Source organism: Schistosoma haematobium, chromosome 1 (genome assembly GCF_000699445.3).
Source record: "Schistosoma haematobium chromosome 1, whole genome shotgun sequence".
NCBI lineage: Eukaryota > Metazoa > Platyhelminthes > Trematoda > Strigeidida > Schistosomatidae > Schistosoma > Schistosoma haematobium.
Genome location: NC_067196.1, coordinates 30,335,287 through 30,352,222, shown reverse-complemented (window position 1 = coordinate 30,352,222; position 16,936 = coordinate 30,335,287). Strand labels below are relative to the sequence as shown.

General features: G+C 32.3%; 1 protein-coding gene across 3 annotated transcripts; it reads right to left on the bottom strand.

The window, feature by feature from the left end:
* Positions 1-1,998: 1,998 nt before the first annotated feature.
* Positions 1,999-16,632, bottom strand: MS3_00007265 (uncharacterized protein). Of its 3 annotated transcripts, XM_012945129.3 has the most exons (3): positions 16,575-16,632; positions 16,191-16,445; positions 1,999-4,200 (listed from the first exon to the last, which is right to left on the bottom strand). In XM_012945129.3, the coding sequence occupies exon 3, from the start codon at positions 4,148-4,150 to the stop codon at positions 2,927-2,929; it is 1,224 nt and encodes a 407-aa protein (XP_012800583.3). In that variant the 5' UTR covers positions 4,151-4,200; positions 16,191-16,445; positions 16,575-16,632; the 3' UTR covers positions 1,999-2,926. The 3 variants fall into 3 exon arrangements, with proteins under 3 accessions (XP_012800583.3, XP_051073687.1, XP_051073688.1); XM_051215524.1 differs by lacking the exon at positions 16,191-16,445 and having other exon boundaries at positions 1,999-3,796; XM_051215525.1 differs by lacking the exons at positions 16,191-16,445; positions 16,575-16,632 and adding an exon at positions 9,576-10,412 and having other exon boundaries at positions 1,999-3,796.
* Between the last annotated feature and the right edge of the window lie 304 nt (positions 16,633-16,936).

Sequence of the window (16,936 nt, the reverse complement as noted above, 5' to 3'; positions counted from 1 at the left end):
TAGTATACAATATCTAGATTCATTCTTTGATTAAAATATTCATACTGAGTTATGATTAACTCAACCTTATATACTCTAATCCATTCCAAAAATTACTAGGCTCCAGTATTAGTCTACATACGGGTTTTTAATGAATTTTATCGGAGATCTAGTCATGAAATAATGGGTGTGACTGCATATTTATATGTCACTCGCATTGTTTTGCATTTTACTTAGTTAAAAAAGGGGTGCATTGATGATCAGCATATTGGATTGATTACTACGACTGTTGCTTCATTTTACGTTTATAAACAATCGAATCGATGTCAGCGTCTGCATCAAAGTTATACGGAGATACCGGGCTAATTTTCAGGTATGATAAATATCTACATGTAACGTAATCGATTTCCCTACATTTTCATCATACCTTCGGAAATCTATTATCACGGGAAAGCATAATGAAATTAATGTTAAATAGTATGCTTATTTGACATGCTTTTATATTCTAACTTTTCTTTTATCTTCAGTGGTTTTGTGAAGGCTTCACATGATTTAAACGTATAGCCTATATCCATCTGATTTAAATTATTGAGCTAATGAAAACAATGAAGTAACGGACAATTATGTTGACTTAGTTCTGTAATTTCCGGTAATAACTAGGAATAATTCCATACGGAAAATGACTCAAACCTATCACACCATGCAACAAGCACAGTGCTTCCGAGTTCATCAATAAGATTTGAGACATACTGTACATAAACAAGCAACAGTCTATCTAATAGCATGTATATTACTGTGAATGAGCACTGATAAAATGCCTCAAATTACAATAAGAAAAATCGCCAACATCTTCCTGGTCGTCAGCAGTTTTCTTGATAGTATAACGCTCTTGTAAAAATTGCTGGAAATGAATTTAATTTAATTCATGAATATAGCTGCACTCATAAATTTAGATAAACCAAGATCAACATTATTTACAAAATAGACTAAACTTGCTTCGTTTAACCTAATCTAATCTGAAGCTTGATTGCTCGATTTTGTATCTATAAAGAAATTCGGACATCTTAGAGTAGAGCATATAAAAAATTATGAGTCTTTAACAATATATTTACTAACAAGAATAATTTAAGCTCATTAATTCATTGGGTCATATATAGTGTGAATAAAATCATGAACTATCAATAATTTAGTCAATAAATATATTATCAGCATAGGGATTTGTGGAGACTGTAGTATTTTCACAGTTGAAATCACTAGTCGATTTAAACTAGATCACAACGAAAACCTGACAGCACCGAACGGCCGTTTCGTCCGAGTATGGGATTCCTCAGGTGTGCGCAGCCAAAAACCCGTAAGCAGAACTCGAACTAAAGACCTTCGGTCTCGCGTGAAAATATCACAATCTCTACAAATCCTTAAACTTATAACAATCTTGCGCTTACTAGTGATCAGGTTAAAGATGTAACTCCTGGAGTTATATCGAGCAATTGTAACCAGCGGAGTACAATCCCTGCCGGGTATGAGTCACATCCGTCTTAGGTGATAAACGAAGGGTTGCGCAAGATCATAGAGTGATTAATGTCTGACATTAACACCATCGTATGCCAGCTCAGTGTTCTAGAATTTAGGCATTCGCGCGCAAGACCGAAGGCCCCGGGTTCAAATTCCATGTGCGATACCGTGGAAGCGCACTGCTAAGAAGTTCCATACCAGGACGGAACGGCTGTCCAGTGCTTCTAGGTTCTTAATGGTGGTTTGGTATAGATCAAGTTGTTACTACAACTATGAAAATAATTATTTGTTAATCTTCTGACTCAGACTATCATATAACAAATAATTTGGATTGAAATAAAATTATATAGTGATTAGCATAGTTCATGATCGATATAATTGACTTTTGATTCGTTAACTCATGTAATAGAAAGTGAATAACTTTATTTAGCTTTAATTTAAAATAGAGTTCAGTTAAGTGATTACATAGTTGAACTCACATTGCTTGATTTCAATTAAAAACCATCGAAAATTAATGAGTGGTAATGAATGAAAATTCATTGATTAGTTCCAAGTTAAAATTTTATTAAATGTAGATTAAATTCAGCTACTTGTTTGTACAATAAGGTGATACTTCACATAACTAAATTTTAATGATAAGGACTGAGTAGAATGTAACGGTATAAGAACAGTTTATGGAAACACTTTACATATATATATGGAATAGTATATCTTTTACTAGAATAAAATCATTGCGACGTATCAGCTAAAAGCATCCAAAAAACACTTGCCATCAAATAATAGACAACATTAACATTTACCACCCAAAAATATGTTGCTTTGACGCCATGTATCTAATGTAAAATAAACTAAAAAAATGATCAGCCAAATATGTCAAATTGTGAATTCAGGATTAAATTATCATTTACGCTGGTTATATTTTCATTCACTGATCACTGAGTATTAAAAAATGTCACAGTTTCGAAATTCTAAATTCTGATCCAAGTCTATGGACTACGTTACAATACATCCACTAGTCTAAATAATTTGATATCATGTGCACCATGTTTTGGTGTAAGGTGGTTGATGGTGGTCAATATGAATCCATGGATCAAATTTTCGTGTTAGTTAGCACTTAACAACATGGTATACTTGCAATCTTCAGATGATTATTTCTCCACACCCCCTGTTGTACATAATCTGAGACGTCACAACTGAGCTATTCGAACTGCTACTGATTTTCTATAGAATTGAGTAGTAACCGATATCATGTTTGCCATACATATGAAAGGACTATAAACCCATAAAATAGTGCATTAAAAAACTAATCTTCATTAAAAAATTATTTGTTCATCTGTCACTTTTAATCACGGAACTAGCTAAAATGAAATAATAAGAAAAACTTTGTCAGTTTGTATAGCTTCACGAATAAAAAAGAGCATAAAATATCTTTTGATTAGTTCTTCAGTTTTATTTTACAAGCATAATTCATATTTAAAGTTGACCACAACGAGTGAATCATTGAAGGATCATTGTAACCATGAATACTGATAAATTGTAATTGTTTAAGGGTTTGCTTATCTAAACTATGTTCTGTATAAATATTTTTTAAATGAATAGGACTAATACCAAATTTTAATAGTATCATTCCTAATAGGATATCATCATATGGAATATTTGTAACATAGTTAAATCCAACACGTAATAATTGAACAACAGGCATACTTAATATAATTGTTCCACTAATTATATATGGTGGATACATACAGAATGGATAATTTGATAATGACATATATTTAGGCAAGAACGGGATACGTACTGGATAAGAGATACGTTTTACATGACCGGATGCGTAAATTCTATATTGACTAAGTGTAATACGACGTAATAATTGTATTAAATTTATTGGATGTAAAAAAGTATCATCATCTAGAAATAGAGTAAAAGATTTTTCAGTAATCATACAATATTTTACAATAAAATCAATACTACCAATCCATTTATTCAATAAATTAGAATCATTATCAATAAAGTCAAATTGTATAATATCACGATGCATAAAATGCTCATAGTGTAGCATTTGTAATACTCCAATGTTACCCACACTATTGTCATAATGAATATTTTTATTTTGTATAAAATAATTTAATACATTATCATTATTGTCGTCTTGTTTGCCTAAAATAAATAGAATACGAATAAACACACCAAAATTTTCATAGCATTGTTGATTTCCCCATGTTTGACGAATAGCATCTCGTTGATTGAAATTATTTACATGTGATCGAATGACTAATAGTATATCAAGAGTTTGACATTTTGACAACTGAAATAATAAGGAATTATTATTATTATTATTATTATTATTATTACTATTGCATTTATAATGTCTAATTAGACATTGTTCTGTATAATTAGAAGATAGAGGAAACGTTATTTTCCATAATGGTGGTAAACTTGAATTAATTTGTAATTTTTCTTTTTCATAAATTTGATACAAATTAATATTTGGAGGATAATGAAATAATTGATAATCCTCTTGCATATAAAATTTAATCAATAACCGAACAACTAATAGCCAAGTTATAGTAAGCATAATGTTACAAAGAAATATGTGTTTTCTTGAACATAAACGACAGTTTACATAACTGAATAAATAACTGACAATATATATTCGCATAATGATTATTGAACAGAATATTTTAGTTCAGCAACTGAGTGTCTTCATTACTAAATGAGTAAAATGAAATGAATCGACAAAATAAAAAAATATAATGAAGCTTAAAAAAATAAAAACACTTGAAACAAACACAAAATCTGGACACATTAAATTAAACCATTCTATTGTAAATGGAAGAAATAAAAGGATTGTTCTCTTGGAAATAGGTCAGAGAATTTTGTGAGTTTCTTTCTGGATTTCACTTGTATTATCACTAAAAAACTCACTTACTTACGCCTGATACCCCCCATGAGGGGGCATAGGCTGCTCACTAGTATTCTCTATCCAACTCTGTCCTGGTCAGTCCTTTCCAGTTGCTATTCATCCTTTTCATGTCTGCTTCCGATTCCCGACGCAATGTGTTCTTTGGTCTCCCACTTTTTCGTTTCCCTTCAGCATTTCAAGTTAGAGCTTGCCTCGTAAACCAGTTTGATGTTTTCTTCAATGTGTGTCCCATCCACTTCTAACGTCTTTTCCTAATTTCTTCCTCAGTTGGAAGTTAATTTGTTCTCTCCCACAGTAGGCTGTTACTGATGGTATCCAGTTAACGGACATTCAGTGTCTTACGTAGACAACTGTTAATAAATACTCCATGGTCGTAGCAGTTCTCCAAATTTCAACTCCGTACAGTAAAACTGTCTTGACGTTCGTATTGAAGATTCTCACTTTGATATTGGTTGGCAGTTGTTTCAAGTTCCGTATATTCTTCACCTGCAGGAATACGACCTTTGCTTTGCCAATTCTCGCCTTCACGTCTGCATCAGATCCTCGATGTTCATCGATGATGGTGTCCAGATACGTGAACATTCACATCTCTCCCAGAGTTTCTTCATTAAGTGTGATTAAGTTGTTCTCTGTGCTATATTTGAGGATCTTGCATTTTACCTTGCGTATGTTGAGGTCTACTGTTGCAGAGGCTACTGCTACACTGTTTGTCTTGACCTGCATTTATTGATATGTATGGGATAGAAGGGTCAGGTCATCTTCGAAGTCCAAATTGTCTAGTTGCATCCAACCTGTCCAGTTTATTCCGTGCTGCGTGTCAGATGTCTATGTCTTCATAATCCGGTCGACCACCAGAGGAAAAAGAAAGAGGAGGAGTAGGTAACCTTGTATAACTCAGGTCTTTACTTGGAATGCATCTGTCAACTGTCCTCCATGCATGACTTTGCAGTGTAGTCCGTCGTATAAATTCCGGATGACGTTGACGATTTTCTCAGGTACTCCACAGCGTCAAAAAAGTTTCCATAAGAATCCTATCCACGCTGTAAAATACTTCCTCAAAATCAAGGAAGTTGATGTTTAGTAACGAGCTTCATTCAATTAATTGTTTAACGATGAACCGTAGTGTCGCGATTTCGTCTGTGTATAACTGATCCTTACGGAATCCAGCCTTTTGGTCTCGAAGCCGGACGCCTACTGATTTGTCTGATGGCCACCCTGATTTCTTCGACCGTTGGTGGAGTGACATCTGTCGAGAGGTTTGTGTGTCCTGCTTCGATGTCTGGTCTATTCAAGAGTTCCTCGAAGTATCCTAGCCACCTGTTCCCCTGTTCTTGAATCTCGGTGATTGTCTTGCCTTCTTTGTCCTTGACTGGTCTCTTTGGTTTACTATATTCCCTTCTAGCTTTTTCATTGAGTCTTATAGCTGTCTCATATTTCCCTCTGTAGCAGCTTTTTCCGTTGTCGTTGCTTGCTCTTCCATGTATTTCTGCTTGTCGGCTTCAATGGTCTTCTTCACTTGCTTGTTTGCTTCTGTGTGTTCACCTTTGTGCCTTGACTTTCTCTGCTCTTGTTCGGCTATTCTTAATTGCTGTCTTCTTGTTCTTTCTCTTTTGAATCTTGTTCAAAGTTGTCACAGAGATCCATTCCTTATGATGATACTTCTTGCGGCCCAGAACCACCTGACACGTTGAAGTTAATGCTTATTGATACCCTTCCACTTGTCCTCCATGGCAGCTTCTTCTTTCAGTAGACCCTGTAAGGTTTGGGATCTGTTGTTGTGAGCTATCTTGAATTCTTTGAGTTTGTTCGTATCTCGAAGGAAGGCTGTATAGAACCATTGTAATGCTGTTCCCCTAGTTGTGCGGCGTATCTTTAGCTTTAGTTTCATCTTGGTAATCACCGATCGGTGCCGACCAAAGGCTATGCCAGCTCTTCTCCTGGTTCTCACGTCTTTCATTGTTCTTCTGAATTTTTAATTGATACCAATGTGATCTACCTAGTTCTTCGTGGTGTGGTCTGGTGAGATGCATGTAGTTTGTGTATGTGTTTATGTTGGAATATTGTAACACCTATAACCAATTTGTAAAATGCGCATTGATTTGCAAATATTTTGCCATTTCGATTATTTTCTCCCAGTCCATGTCATCCATGATATCTTCATAACCGTTGCATTCCTTTCCGACTTTGGCATTTAGATCTAACGTCAGAATTATCAGGACCGTTCCTGAGTACTTCGCCATGATCGATTGCAACCTATCGAAGTACTGATCTTTATCGTTGTCATTGCTATCAATGATGGGTGCATAACATTAGACGACACTCATTGTGATTCCCTTCTTCTCTTCTCTGAAGTATAGTTTAATGTCCTGGATCCGTGAGATTTCCATTCTATAAGTGCATTACGTGTCTAGTTTGGACAGCATCAGAGTAACTCCCTGAGTGTATAGAGCATTTTCCTCTTCGTGACAGGAGTACGGTAGCATCTCTTCTGTATCTATTTGCTGTCCAGATTAGGTTCAACGAATTCAGCTTATTTTCAGTACTGCCAAGTTGTATCTCCTTATTCCTGTCGAAATGTGACTGTCCAGACGTTCCATATCACCTATATAAATATTTGCTCTGGTTGTTAGAATGGGCAATGGTCTTCTTAGCTCCAAAGAATCTCGGCTTTCATCACGAGGCGTCGTGATTTTTTCTTCAGTTCAAAGGGCAGAGTTTAAATGGTTTAAATTGTTTTTTCTGGTTAGTGTCTTTTAGGAAAGTTGTTTTCTGCGGGATGGGGTTTCCGATCCCATGCCCAACCCTCCTCCTTTACCTGGGCTTGGGACCAACAGTAGCCCTAGAACAGCTAAAAGTAGAGTTACTAAAGAATCTTAGAAGAAAACATGTATCTAATGAATTTTGATATTTATTGATTAAAATATGATGAACATTTTATTTACAAAAATTCTTCAATTCGGTAATGTATATTGAATACTACACAGTTAATTGATTATAATATAAGTGAATATTTTCAAACTGTGATATACTTGGCGTTAAAACTTTCATTGACAGAAAGTTAAGTTTATCCAAAAACACCAAAGTTCATAATGAAAGTGTTTATATTATAAGATGAACATTTAATAACTACTGATTGGTAATATGTGACCTCAAAACAATTTCTATCATTTAATAATTAATAAAATTTATCATTACAGCTATATATTAGATGAGGAATTATTAAAAATCTTGAAGTAAAAAATAGATATTTAATTTCTGTTTGATGGTCCTCAATGGTGTTTATTCAAAACATATTTGATCGAGTTCACAATTTTCATGCATCATGGTGACCCCGATACCAAAAAACCGCTAAGTCGGAATTCGCCATTTGAAATTAAAAATTTACATCGATTTGTGTTATAGTGCAGCCTAAATCTAATTTTGTTAGTAAGCACATCTCATACCCTCAACTTGGCTATTTCCAAGGGCCCTTATTTTAACTCTGGAAAAGCTGTCCTTAAGTGAGTCATCAATCTATCACTAATTAATGTATGATTTTGTTAAGTTAAGCAGTTTACTAAGAATTGATCTGACATATAAACCATTCACATCAGGAACTGACACCATCTGTGGGACCAGTGAAGCATGCTAAATATCTACTCTCAAGCTGTATGAAATCTCCTCATGACCATCTAAGCAAATAAGTGCAAAATGATATTCAGCGATATAGGTGTATTCGCTATATGACGAAATACTTTAAACAAGGAAACAGATTGGCTGATAAAGCTTATCATGTTTGATACGTTATTCCTTGTTGCAAGACCACAAGAATGATGATAACTTTAATCGTTGGATAAATATTTATGTTCGAAGATAGTACCCAATAACGAGTTCTAGTTGATAGAGATTTCAGATTCATGGCTTTTCGATAAATACTTCTATCTGACTGTACAAAAATTACCCAAAATATATATATCAAATTATCTACATCTATTTGTAATTATATTACATCGTTTATAACTGTTAATGATCAGGAGATCAGGACCCCTTAGTCCATTGACTGATAGTACAACAACATAAAACAACCATAATTTTACAGAATGACTCTTTCATCATTCTGCACTTCCATTCTCCTATAGATTTCCTATTTTGTACAAAGATTCTAACATTTTTAATCAAAATTAGACAATAAAAAAAAATTCACTATTGATAAATCTGAAATATCCAACTTTAATAAAATAATCACACAACTTGGTGGTTTTATTTCTAACGCTGGGAGAGGTGCTCATCATATTGTGTATTAATTATAAACTAAAAAGAAACATTTGAATTATTCTTCATATTTTAACATTCACCTATCAAAGTGATATCATATTTGCAATGAGAACTGTCAGTTTAACTAGAAGAGTTGTCAGCGTATTTTATAGATTGACGAAGTTTAAAATTTTTCTATCATATTCCAAGTTTCTTATCATTAGAATTAAGTTTAGTTTTAAAACATACATAGTTTTAATATAATGTATTTTAATTAGTTCACTAAGCCATGATTATCATGTGTCACTTGATTATCAATCCTAGTTCTATAATAATCTTTGGTTGCTAAGATAACTCACAGTGAATTGTACATTGTCTGTCATATTTTTTGTATAGAACAATGTAATCATTCGTTTTCTTCAACCAGGTCTGTTATGAGATAGTAACTCACTGATAACAATGGTGGATGTGTCGCTCAACTTCGTGGACTAGTTGAAGTTAGATATTAACACCGTTGGATGGTCGCTCAGTGGTCTAGTGGCTAAGTGCTCCCGCGCGAAACCAGTAGGTCCTGGGTTCGAATCTCGCAGCGGGCGAGGTCGTGGATGCGCACTGCTGAGGAGTCCCACAATAGGACGAAACGGCCGTCCAGTGCTTCCAGGTTTTCCATGGTGGTCTAGCTTCAACTGACTCATGATCTTAACCACTGAAATCAAAATAAACTTTTATTTTCTCATTCTGTAATAATTGCATAGTATTCTCTCAATTGATGAATATACACCAAAGTGTGTATTTAATAAACATGAAAACACTTGCATATCATTGTACAATATCACTCATGTGAATCAAATAAAGACCACAACATAATTGAACAATTTGAAAATATTAAAGAATGAGTGGAAAATAAATGATACCAATCGTTCATTACTTTATCAATATAATTCTTTCCTAAAGTTCAGGTATTAGTACGATGATAAATGAGACATTATATTTCAATTTAATGACATTATTTTCTTAGACAATAATAATAATCGTATGCATCGTGTAAATTATGATGAAGCATTATTCCGACGTTTCCCGGATTTTAGCGTTTCACTGGATGATATCAGTTAGTAATTGACAATATCCCAAAGATGAGGCAGATTTAAACAAAGTCACAAAATTAAATAGCATTTATGTGTACACTAGTAAATTGATTAAAATGAATTTCTTGAAGTTTTTTTAGGAAGCTCTTCCGTGCTGAGTAAAGCCACCCATCAATAACACATGTTAAATACCAGTCAGTACCATTAACTGTCCTCAGTTACAATTGCGAACAATTCGACGAAACATTGATATGCTTGTTGAACCAACTGAAATATGCATGGTTCGACCTCGTGTGAGATTATGGGTTCTCAGTGCTGCGGAGTCCCAAAACACCAAAAACAAGATTTTTCGACGTTAGAAGTAAATATCAACAAATTGGAAAAATCTAGATCATCTGTTTACCTGATAGCTTATATATCTCAACAATGCTACTATACAAACAAAGAGATTTTCACCATCACAGATATATAATGTTCAAAGGTGCTGATAAGTTAGTGTGTCGGTTTATGTGCAATCAATTTATACTGAACTTTTCGAATTCACATTCACATTAAAGATTCCACTTAGATTTATTTGTCATATATACGTCAGTATAATTAAATCTGAAAAATATGGTGTATTTACACTAAACATTTTGAAAAATCTAGCCACATATATACTTGCCAAGCAAATGCAAAATGACCAACCAAAATGGAGAGAAATGGTAAATAAATCATGTGAAAATGATAAGAGGTCATTTGATGTTTGTTCAATAAACTAATTACTGAGATAGACAAGGGTGCAGGAATTGTCCCTATGGTTCGTTTTGACTGTCAAAAAACTAATTTAATAGTTGAATTTATGAGTCAATTAAAGCTACAGCATCATGAAAAACCTGGAAGCACAGGATGGTGGCGCAATTTCGTGGATTCGTTGAAGTTAGATATTAACACCGCTGGATGGTCGCTCAGTGGTCTAGAGGTTAAGCGTTCGTGCGCGAGACCGATAACTCCTGAATTTGAATCTTGAGGGACGGGATAGTTAACGCGTACTACTGAGGAATCCCATACAAGGACGAAACGGCCGTCCAGTGCTTCCAGGTTTGCCATGGTGGTCTATATTAAATTGACTCATGAATTCAGCTATTAAATTAATAAAATCTCTATATAACTCCCTTCTGATACTAAACTAATTACCCACAACTGCGGTATAAATAATACGAACTAGATTACTTCTATCTCTTTTAGCTTGAGTGAAACATCCATGTTTGTATAGAATCTTCCTTGATAAATACCGCAAAAAGAATAAATTTACTTTCAAAATCTGTTCAAATATACATTAATTTTTCTATAATTATTAATCACAGAATTTTATTAAACTTGAGCAGTTGTCATTGGATACATAATCACAGTGAATTAATCAATATAATGAGTTGAAAATCATACATTTAATGAAATACTGAATAATCAATACAAATGAAGATACAATGGAGTTAATGAACAAAATCTACTCTGAATAAACTAGTATAAAAATCCATTGAAAAATGACTGAACGAAAATCATCTTGAATCGATCTAAGAATTTTAAGATTGATTTTCTTCAAATTTTGTGATTGAGGAAGTCACATACATCACTCTCAGACTTAATTCAGATAACAGATTACCAGGACAGATGTGACGTCAGGACAAAATATTTTGATTAATATAGTTGTTTAATGATGAAGGATTTTAGAAACTTAAGAATCCACTTATGATATCTTCGACGCAAAGCTTTAAAAACCATTTAAAGCTTGTTTCAATCATTAATTTAGTGCAATTAGTTGCCTTTATGAATTTAAATAAAGCCAGAACGAACATGGATGCAGACTAATATGAATTCATTATATTTCATCGTTTCTCATCAGCTGCTTACAACCAATTATGTATTGAAATTTAACATTGAGGTAAGATATAATGTGGAACAATTGAAAATGAATTGGGATGATAAAGGGTTAGGGTGTCAGAATAAAAAAATGAGGTGTAGGTGATATAATAGTTGAGTGAAGTTCAGAGACAGATAAGATAAATAATGTGATAATTTAAGAGTTAATGAAGGGTTTACATAAGATTCATGGAATTAGAAAATCTAGTACGATCGGTTACGCAATAATTGAAGAGGATTTGAAGAATTTACATAATTTAAGAGAATCGAGTGAGTGGAAACTTATGAGTGAAGGAGTAGTAGCAAAGTTCATCCAGAAATATGACCGAACCAACCCTCGGGTTAAGTACGATACAGTGGAAAAGAAAGCATGCTTCTTATACTTACGCTTCATAGGAGATGAAATCGCTGCGTTGAAGGTAACCTACCCATCAGTAAAACTGACTACGCTATGGGAAAGGAACTGCTCGCTCAAACCAACTAAAATTGACAGGTCCTTGTTTTTAGTAGTTCCAACTGCATTTACCAATTAACATGTACGTGTCAAAGCACATACATTGGAAGAACCGATAGAAGAGGGGCTCTTAACAGTGCAATAGCTCGGCATTTACTTGACACCGGGAATACCGTTCACATCTTTCAAGCTTTTAAGATTATTAGCAGACAAAAAAATACTGCTTCTCTTCGCTTCTCTGAAGCGATTGCGATAAAAACACTCAAACCTGATCTATGTATTCAAAAAGAGACAGTAATAAACCTATTGTTACCTTGGTAATTCAATTTTTGTCACTAGTTTTATTTTGTTAATGTTTAATTTGCTATATTTCTTTTCCATAACCGAATTCTTATTTTATGTACACTTAAACCACGCATTCACTCATCAGTTTCCACTCACTCGATTCTCTTAAATTATGTAAATTCTTCAAATCCTCTTCAATTATTGCGTAACCGATCGTACTAGATTTTCTAATTCCATGAATCTTATGTAAACCCTTCATTAACTCTTAAATTATCACATTATTTATCTTATCTGTCTCTGAACTTCACTCAACTATTATATCACCTACACCTCATTTTTTTATTCTGACACCCTAACCCTTTATCATCCCAATTCATTTTCAATTGTTCCACACTATATCTTACCTCAATGTTAAATTTCAATACATAATTGGTTGTAAGCAGCTGATGAGAAACCACGAAATACAATGACTTCATATTAGTCTGCATCCATGTTCGTTCTAGCTTTATTTTAACCGTTAGTTTTGTTATCGAAAAGTATGCTCTATGACATTTTGCTTTCCGACGTCAACTGATGTCGAATGTATTTCAGTATATGTTCTTTGACTTGAACACCATATTCATATTCTAAGAATACCAAGTCAAACTCATAATACACTCTTAAAATTATTGTAATATGAATCTTTCTGTTGTACACGTTATATGATAGAATATAATCTAAATTTCAAAGTTCATTTACAAACAAGTCACTATACACAATATATGAAATAAATGTTTTTTTTTAGAAATAATTATTATCAAAAAATTCTTAATAAAATTCGGAATTATAAAAATGTCTTGTTTGTTTGTTTTGTTTTAATGTTCTATATCTAAATTTTATTGATTTACATAGGGGTGTGTTAACTTCAGACCATATAAAGTCATTCATAAATATTCTATAATCCTATATGTTGGTTGAAAAGCCTTTCTTTCAAAAAAAATAAAAATAAAGAAATCAAACAAATAAACAAAATAATCAATATTAAAGTGTACATTGTTAACATCTATACGCATGAATTTAGACTAAATGAATCCGTTTTAGACTAGTTTGTAACGCTATAGTTATGAAAAAAACCTTTTCTTTCTGAAAGAAAAAAAAGAAGTGATATGAGAAAATAAAATTCTTCTTTATGCTCCTTATTAATAAAACAAAAGAATTTGTCAAGAACATGTCAGTCAACAGATCATTCGTCAAATAGAATGTGCATCTTGTCAAGTTGTCCCACTGTTACGTCACAATGAAGTACCAAAACAGTACAAATGGTAACAGTATCATTAGTAGTAGAAAAGATTAGATTAAAAAAAGATATAATTATTTTTAAGGTATACTTTACGACTAACTTTTTTCTATGATAGAATTCAGTGTTCTTACAAACACTCATCTGTTAATTAGCATTATTTGAACCAAATAATTTTATGGTAAAAAAGAATGTTGGAAACCAATTTTCATGTATAAAATATTTTGAGATAAATTTAAAATAATCAATTTAGTGGTTACACTAAGCCATGAAATGTCAGAAAATTTAATTTTTCCACTCAGTGGGATATTACAAATATATTATTTATTTATTTATAACAAGCTACCCAATGCTCAATTTATTCGAAATTATCAAATCAAACCTTGGTAATGATATCTACAATTTAGTAGTTTGTTTTGTTTTGAAAAAATTCATAAAACCTGATATATATGAGTAACTCAGCTAAGAAAAAATTAACACAAAACAACCATATGTTTTTTTTCTGTACATTCTAATTACAACTATTTTTTCGCAGTTTATTTTTAAGATCAATATTTGTGTAAACCTTCACAATTAACCTATCCAGCTCAAAGACTATAACATTTACTATAGTTACATTCTGTGCTTAAAATATTCACCATCATTTTTGTATTCTTTTATGTTATAAACAAAACGTACATAAAATTAAATTGTACCAAAATAAATAAACAAACTGAAATAATCAAAACTAGCTGGATAGTTTCTATGATGAAAATATTAATTTATTATCATTTAATTAATTTATTTTACTGGTTGAAATCATGAGTCAATTGAAGCTGGACCACCATGGAAAACCTGAAAGCACTGAACGGCCGTCTCGTCCTAGTATGGGACTCCTCGGCAGCGCACATCCACGATAGTGCCCCCGCGGGATTCGAACCCAGGACTTATCAGTCTCGTGCCAGGCGCTTAACCAACTAGACCACTGAGCGGGCATCCAACGGTGTTAATGTCTAACTTCAACCAAATTTCTAAAATCTCCACAAATCCCATTCTGATAATTAATTTATATTTACTTTTGACACTATAATTATGATAGTTCTACTAAAGTATGGTGTTTGGTAGATTTCAAAAACATTTTCTGACTTCACTATATAATAAAAAGCAATAATTGTAAATATAATTTTATTATATTTAAGTCAAACCGCCTTTCTTTTCTATAATTTATCTTATCTAGAATTATTAATTACGTTAAGTGAAGTCGTTTTCTTCCAGTATCCGAAGCTGTGATATCAAACGTTTTCGTTGAAAAAACTGAACATACAAAAAAACCTTATACCTATTTTGTGTACATTTGGTTCTATTTAAATGTCTAAAGTTATTTGTCATATCCTATGATATAATCGAGTTTGAGATAACTTTTTACGGTAAGATCAAACTATTAATCATTAATTAAGCAGTTTGTATCGATTTGTGATAAGTTATATTTGTCAAATATTACTGAGTCTTCTTTCTTTTAGTATCCTAATTGAGTTTGCTTTAAATGTCATTATAATATTCCTCTTTTGGTAAATTATTTGTACAAATGGTAAATAATTAGAATAATTTTGTGTAAATTTGCTGTTAAATATAAAAGATAACTGAAAGTAAATCTTTTGGGTTCATGAAAAACTAAACTAGAAAATTAATATAGCCCGATATATAACCATCAATTTTCACGAGGATTTATACACCTATGTCCTCCTATTAAACACAAATGACATAACAGTACAATAAAATGCATGTTTCAATATACCTACTTATATTCGCATACTATTTTTGATGATCATAAAGCTTTATTTCCAGCTTAGAATACACGCTAAACATTCGTTTTGTATTCATTTGATCAACACATATCAATATGAAGTCTATCTAGTATGGACTGCTAGTATCTACTGATACAAAACCAGTGCTGGATTCGTTAACGAAAGTACGCAAGTATGCAACCGATTCACGAATTATCTGAGTTTTACTTTAATGTAAAGCTGAAAGGTAAGTTATCCAGGAAACCATTTATAGAACAGAAATGTAGATTGATTTCAAACATAAATAATCATTTTTACAGATGGACAATAGAACTACCTGATTTTGGATAATATTGTCCTATTTCTAAATGAGAAGTTTAACTTTCTATGACTCGGCAGTAACTGACCATCTTCAGTTCGTTTATTACAGGAAACAATACTAAGTGATAATCTAAACATCGTCTGTCTTTTATAGGATTCCTTCGTAATGTGATGTCATTTCGAGCATGTAATTCAAAATAGTAATGAGAAATCTTTGACACAGAAACTTGTTATACAAGATATACATTTAAACAATACAGGCTAATGAAAATCACCATGTAAAGCATAAATGAAAGTTGAAACTTTGAATAAAGATAGTTTTAACAACTACGTTTATTTTTGCATATTGCTATTATCGCCTAACACCACATAAACTACAAGAAATATTCCCACTTGTTATTGAATCATAAAAGAACAAAGAATACTGTTAAAAATATATTGAAGTATGTATGAGACTTACCTTTTAGTGATTGATTTCAAGAATTAGTGGGACTTTTTAAATAGTCATTCACCAAAGTATTTAGTTAATCCTTATTTTATGCTTTCAATCAACAAGACTAAAACAATAGCCAATTTATGTGCGTTCAATCTAAGCGATACGGAAAAAGGTGAACAGAGTGAAAGTCATTCAATATTGTGGACATTATATTCACGTTGAATTTTATTTATTTATGTAATCTATTGATTTTTGTATAAAAATATTTTTTCAGACAATCTAAAATAGAAATAATGCATGTTTGTACGTAATTATACCATACCATAAATTTGTATCGTGTTTATTTATGAAATTAATTGTCCCACAAATTTATTTAGAAATTGTGTTAAAAGACAAATATAAATTTACCATGTAAGATATGCCCATAGTTATTTACGCCCATGTCTAATAACCATCTGAACAGAACTAACCTTTTTTAAAAACTATTAGCTCAAATAAAATTAATGAGTCATACAAATGGCTTGTTTCCATCGCTTCTGATTGGTCAGTTTTCTTACGTCAAATATTTTTAGGTCACACACTGTTATTATGATCTTGAAATCGATAATTTGTTTCATTTAGGTTAGGACTTGATTAACAGTCTTGAAATTAAACACGTAGATAATTTATGAATTCTTGATGGCAAGAAAATCTATGAAATTTAGAAATCAAAGGTCTTGTAATTAACTGATAAACTGATATAACTCAGAATTGCCTTACAGGTTACTTTG

Bases quoted from the DNA above. Each gene is read 5' to 3' on its own strand.
- MS3_00007265 (XM_012945129.3), bottom strand. From the start codon at position 4,150: ATGCGAATATATATTGTCAGTTATTTATTCAGTTATGTAAACTGTCGT.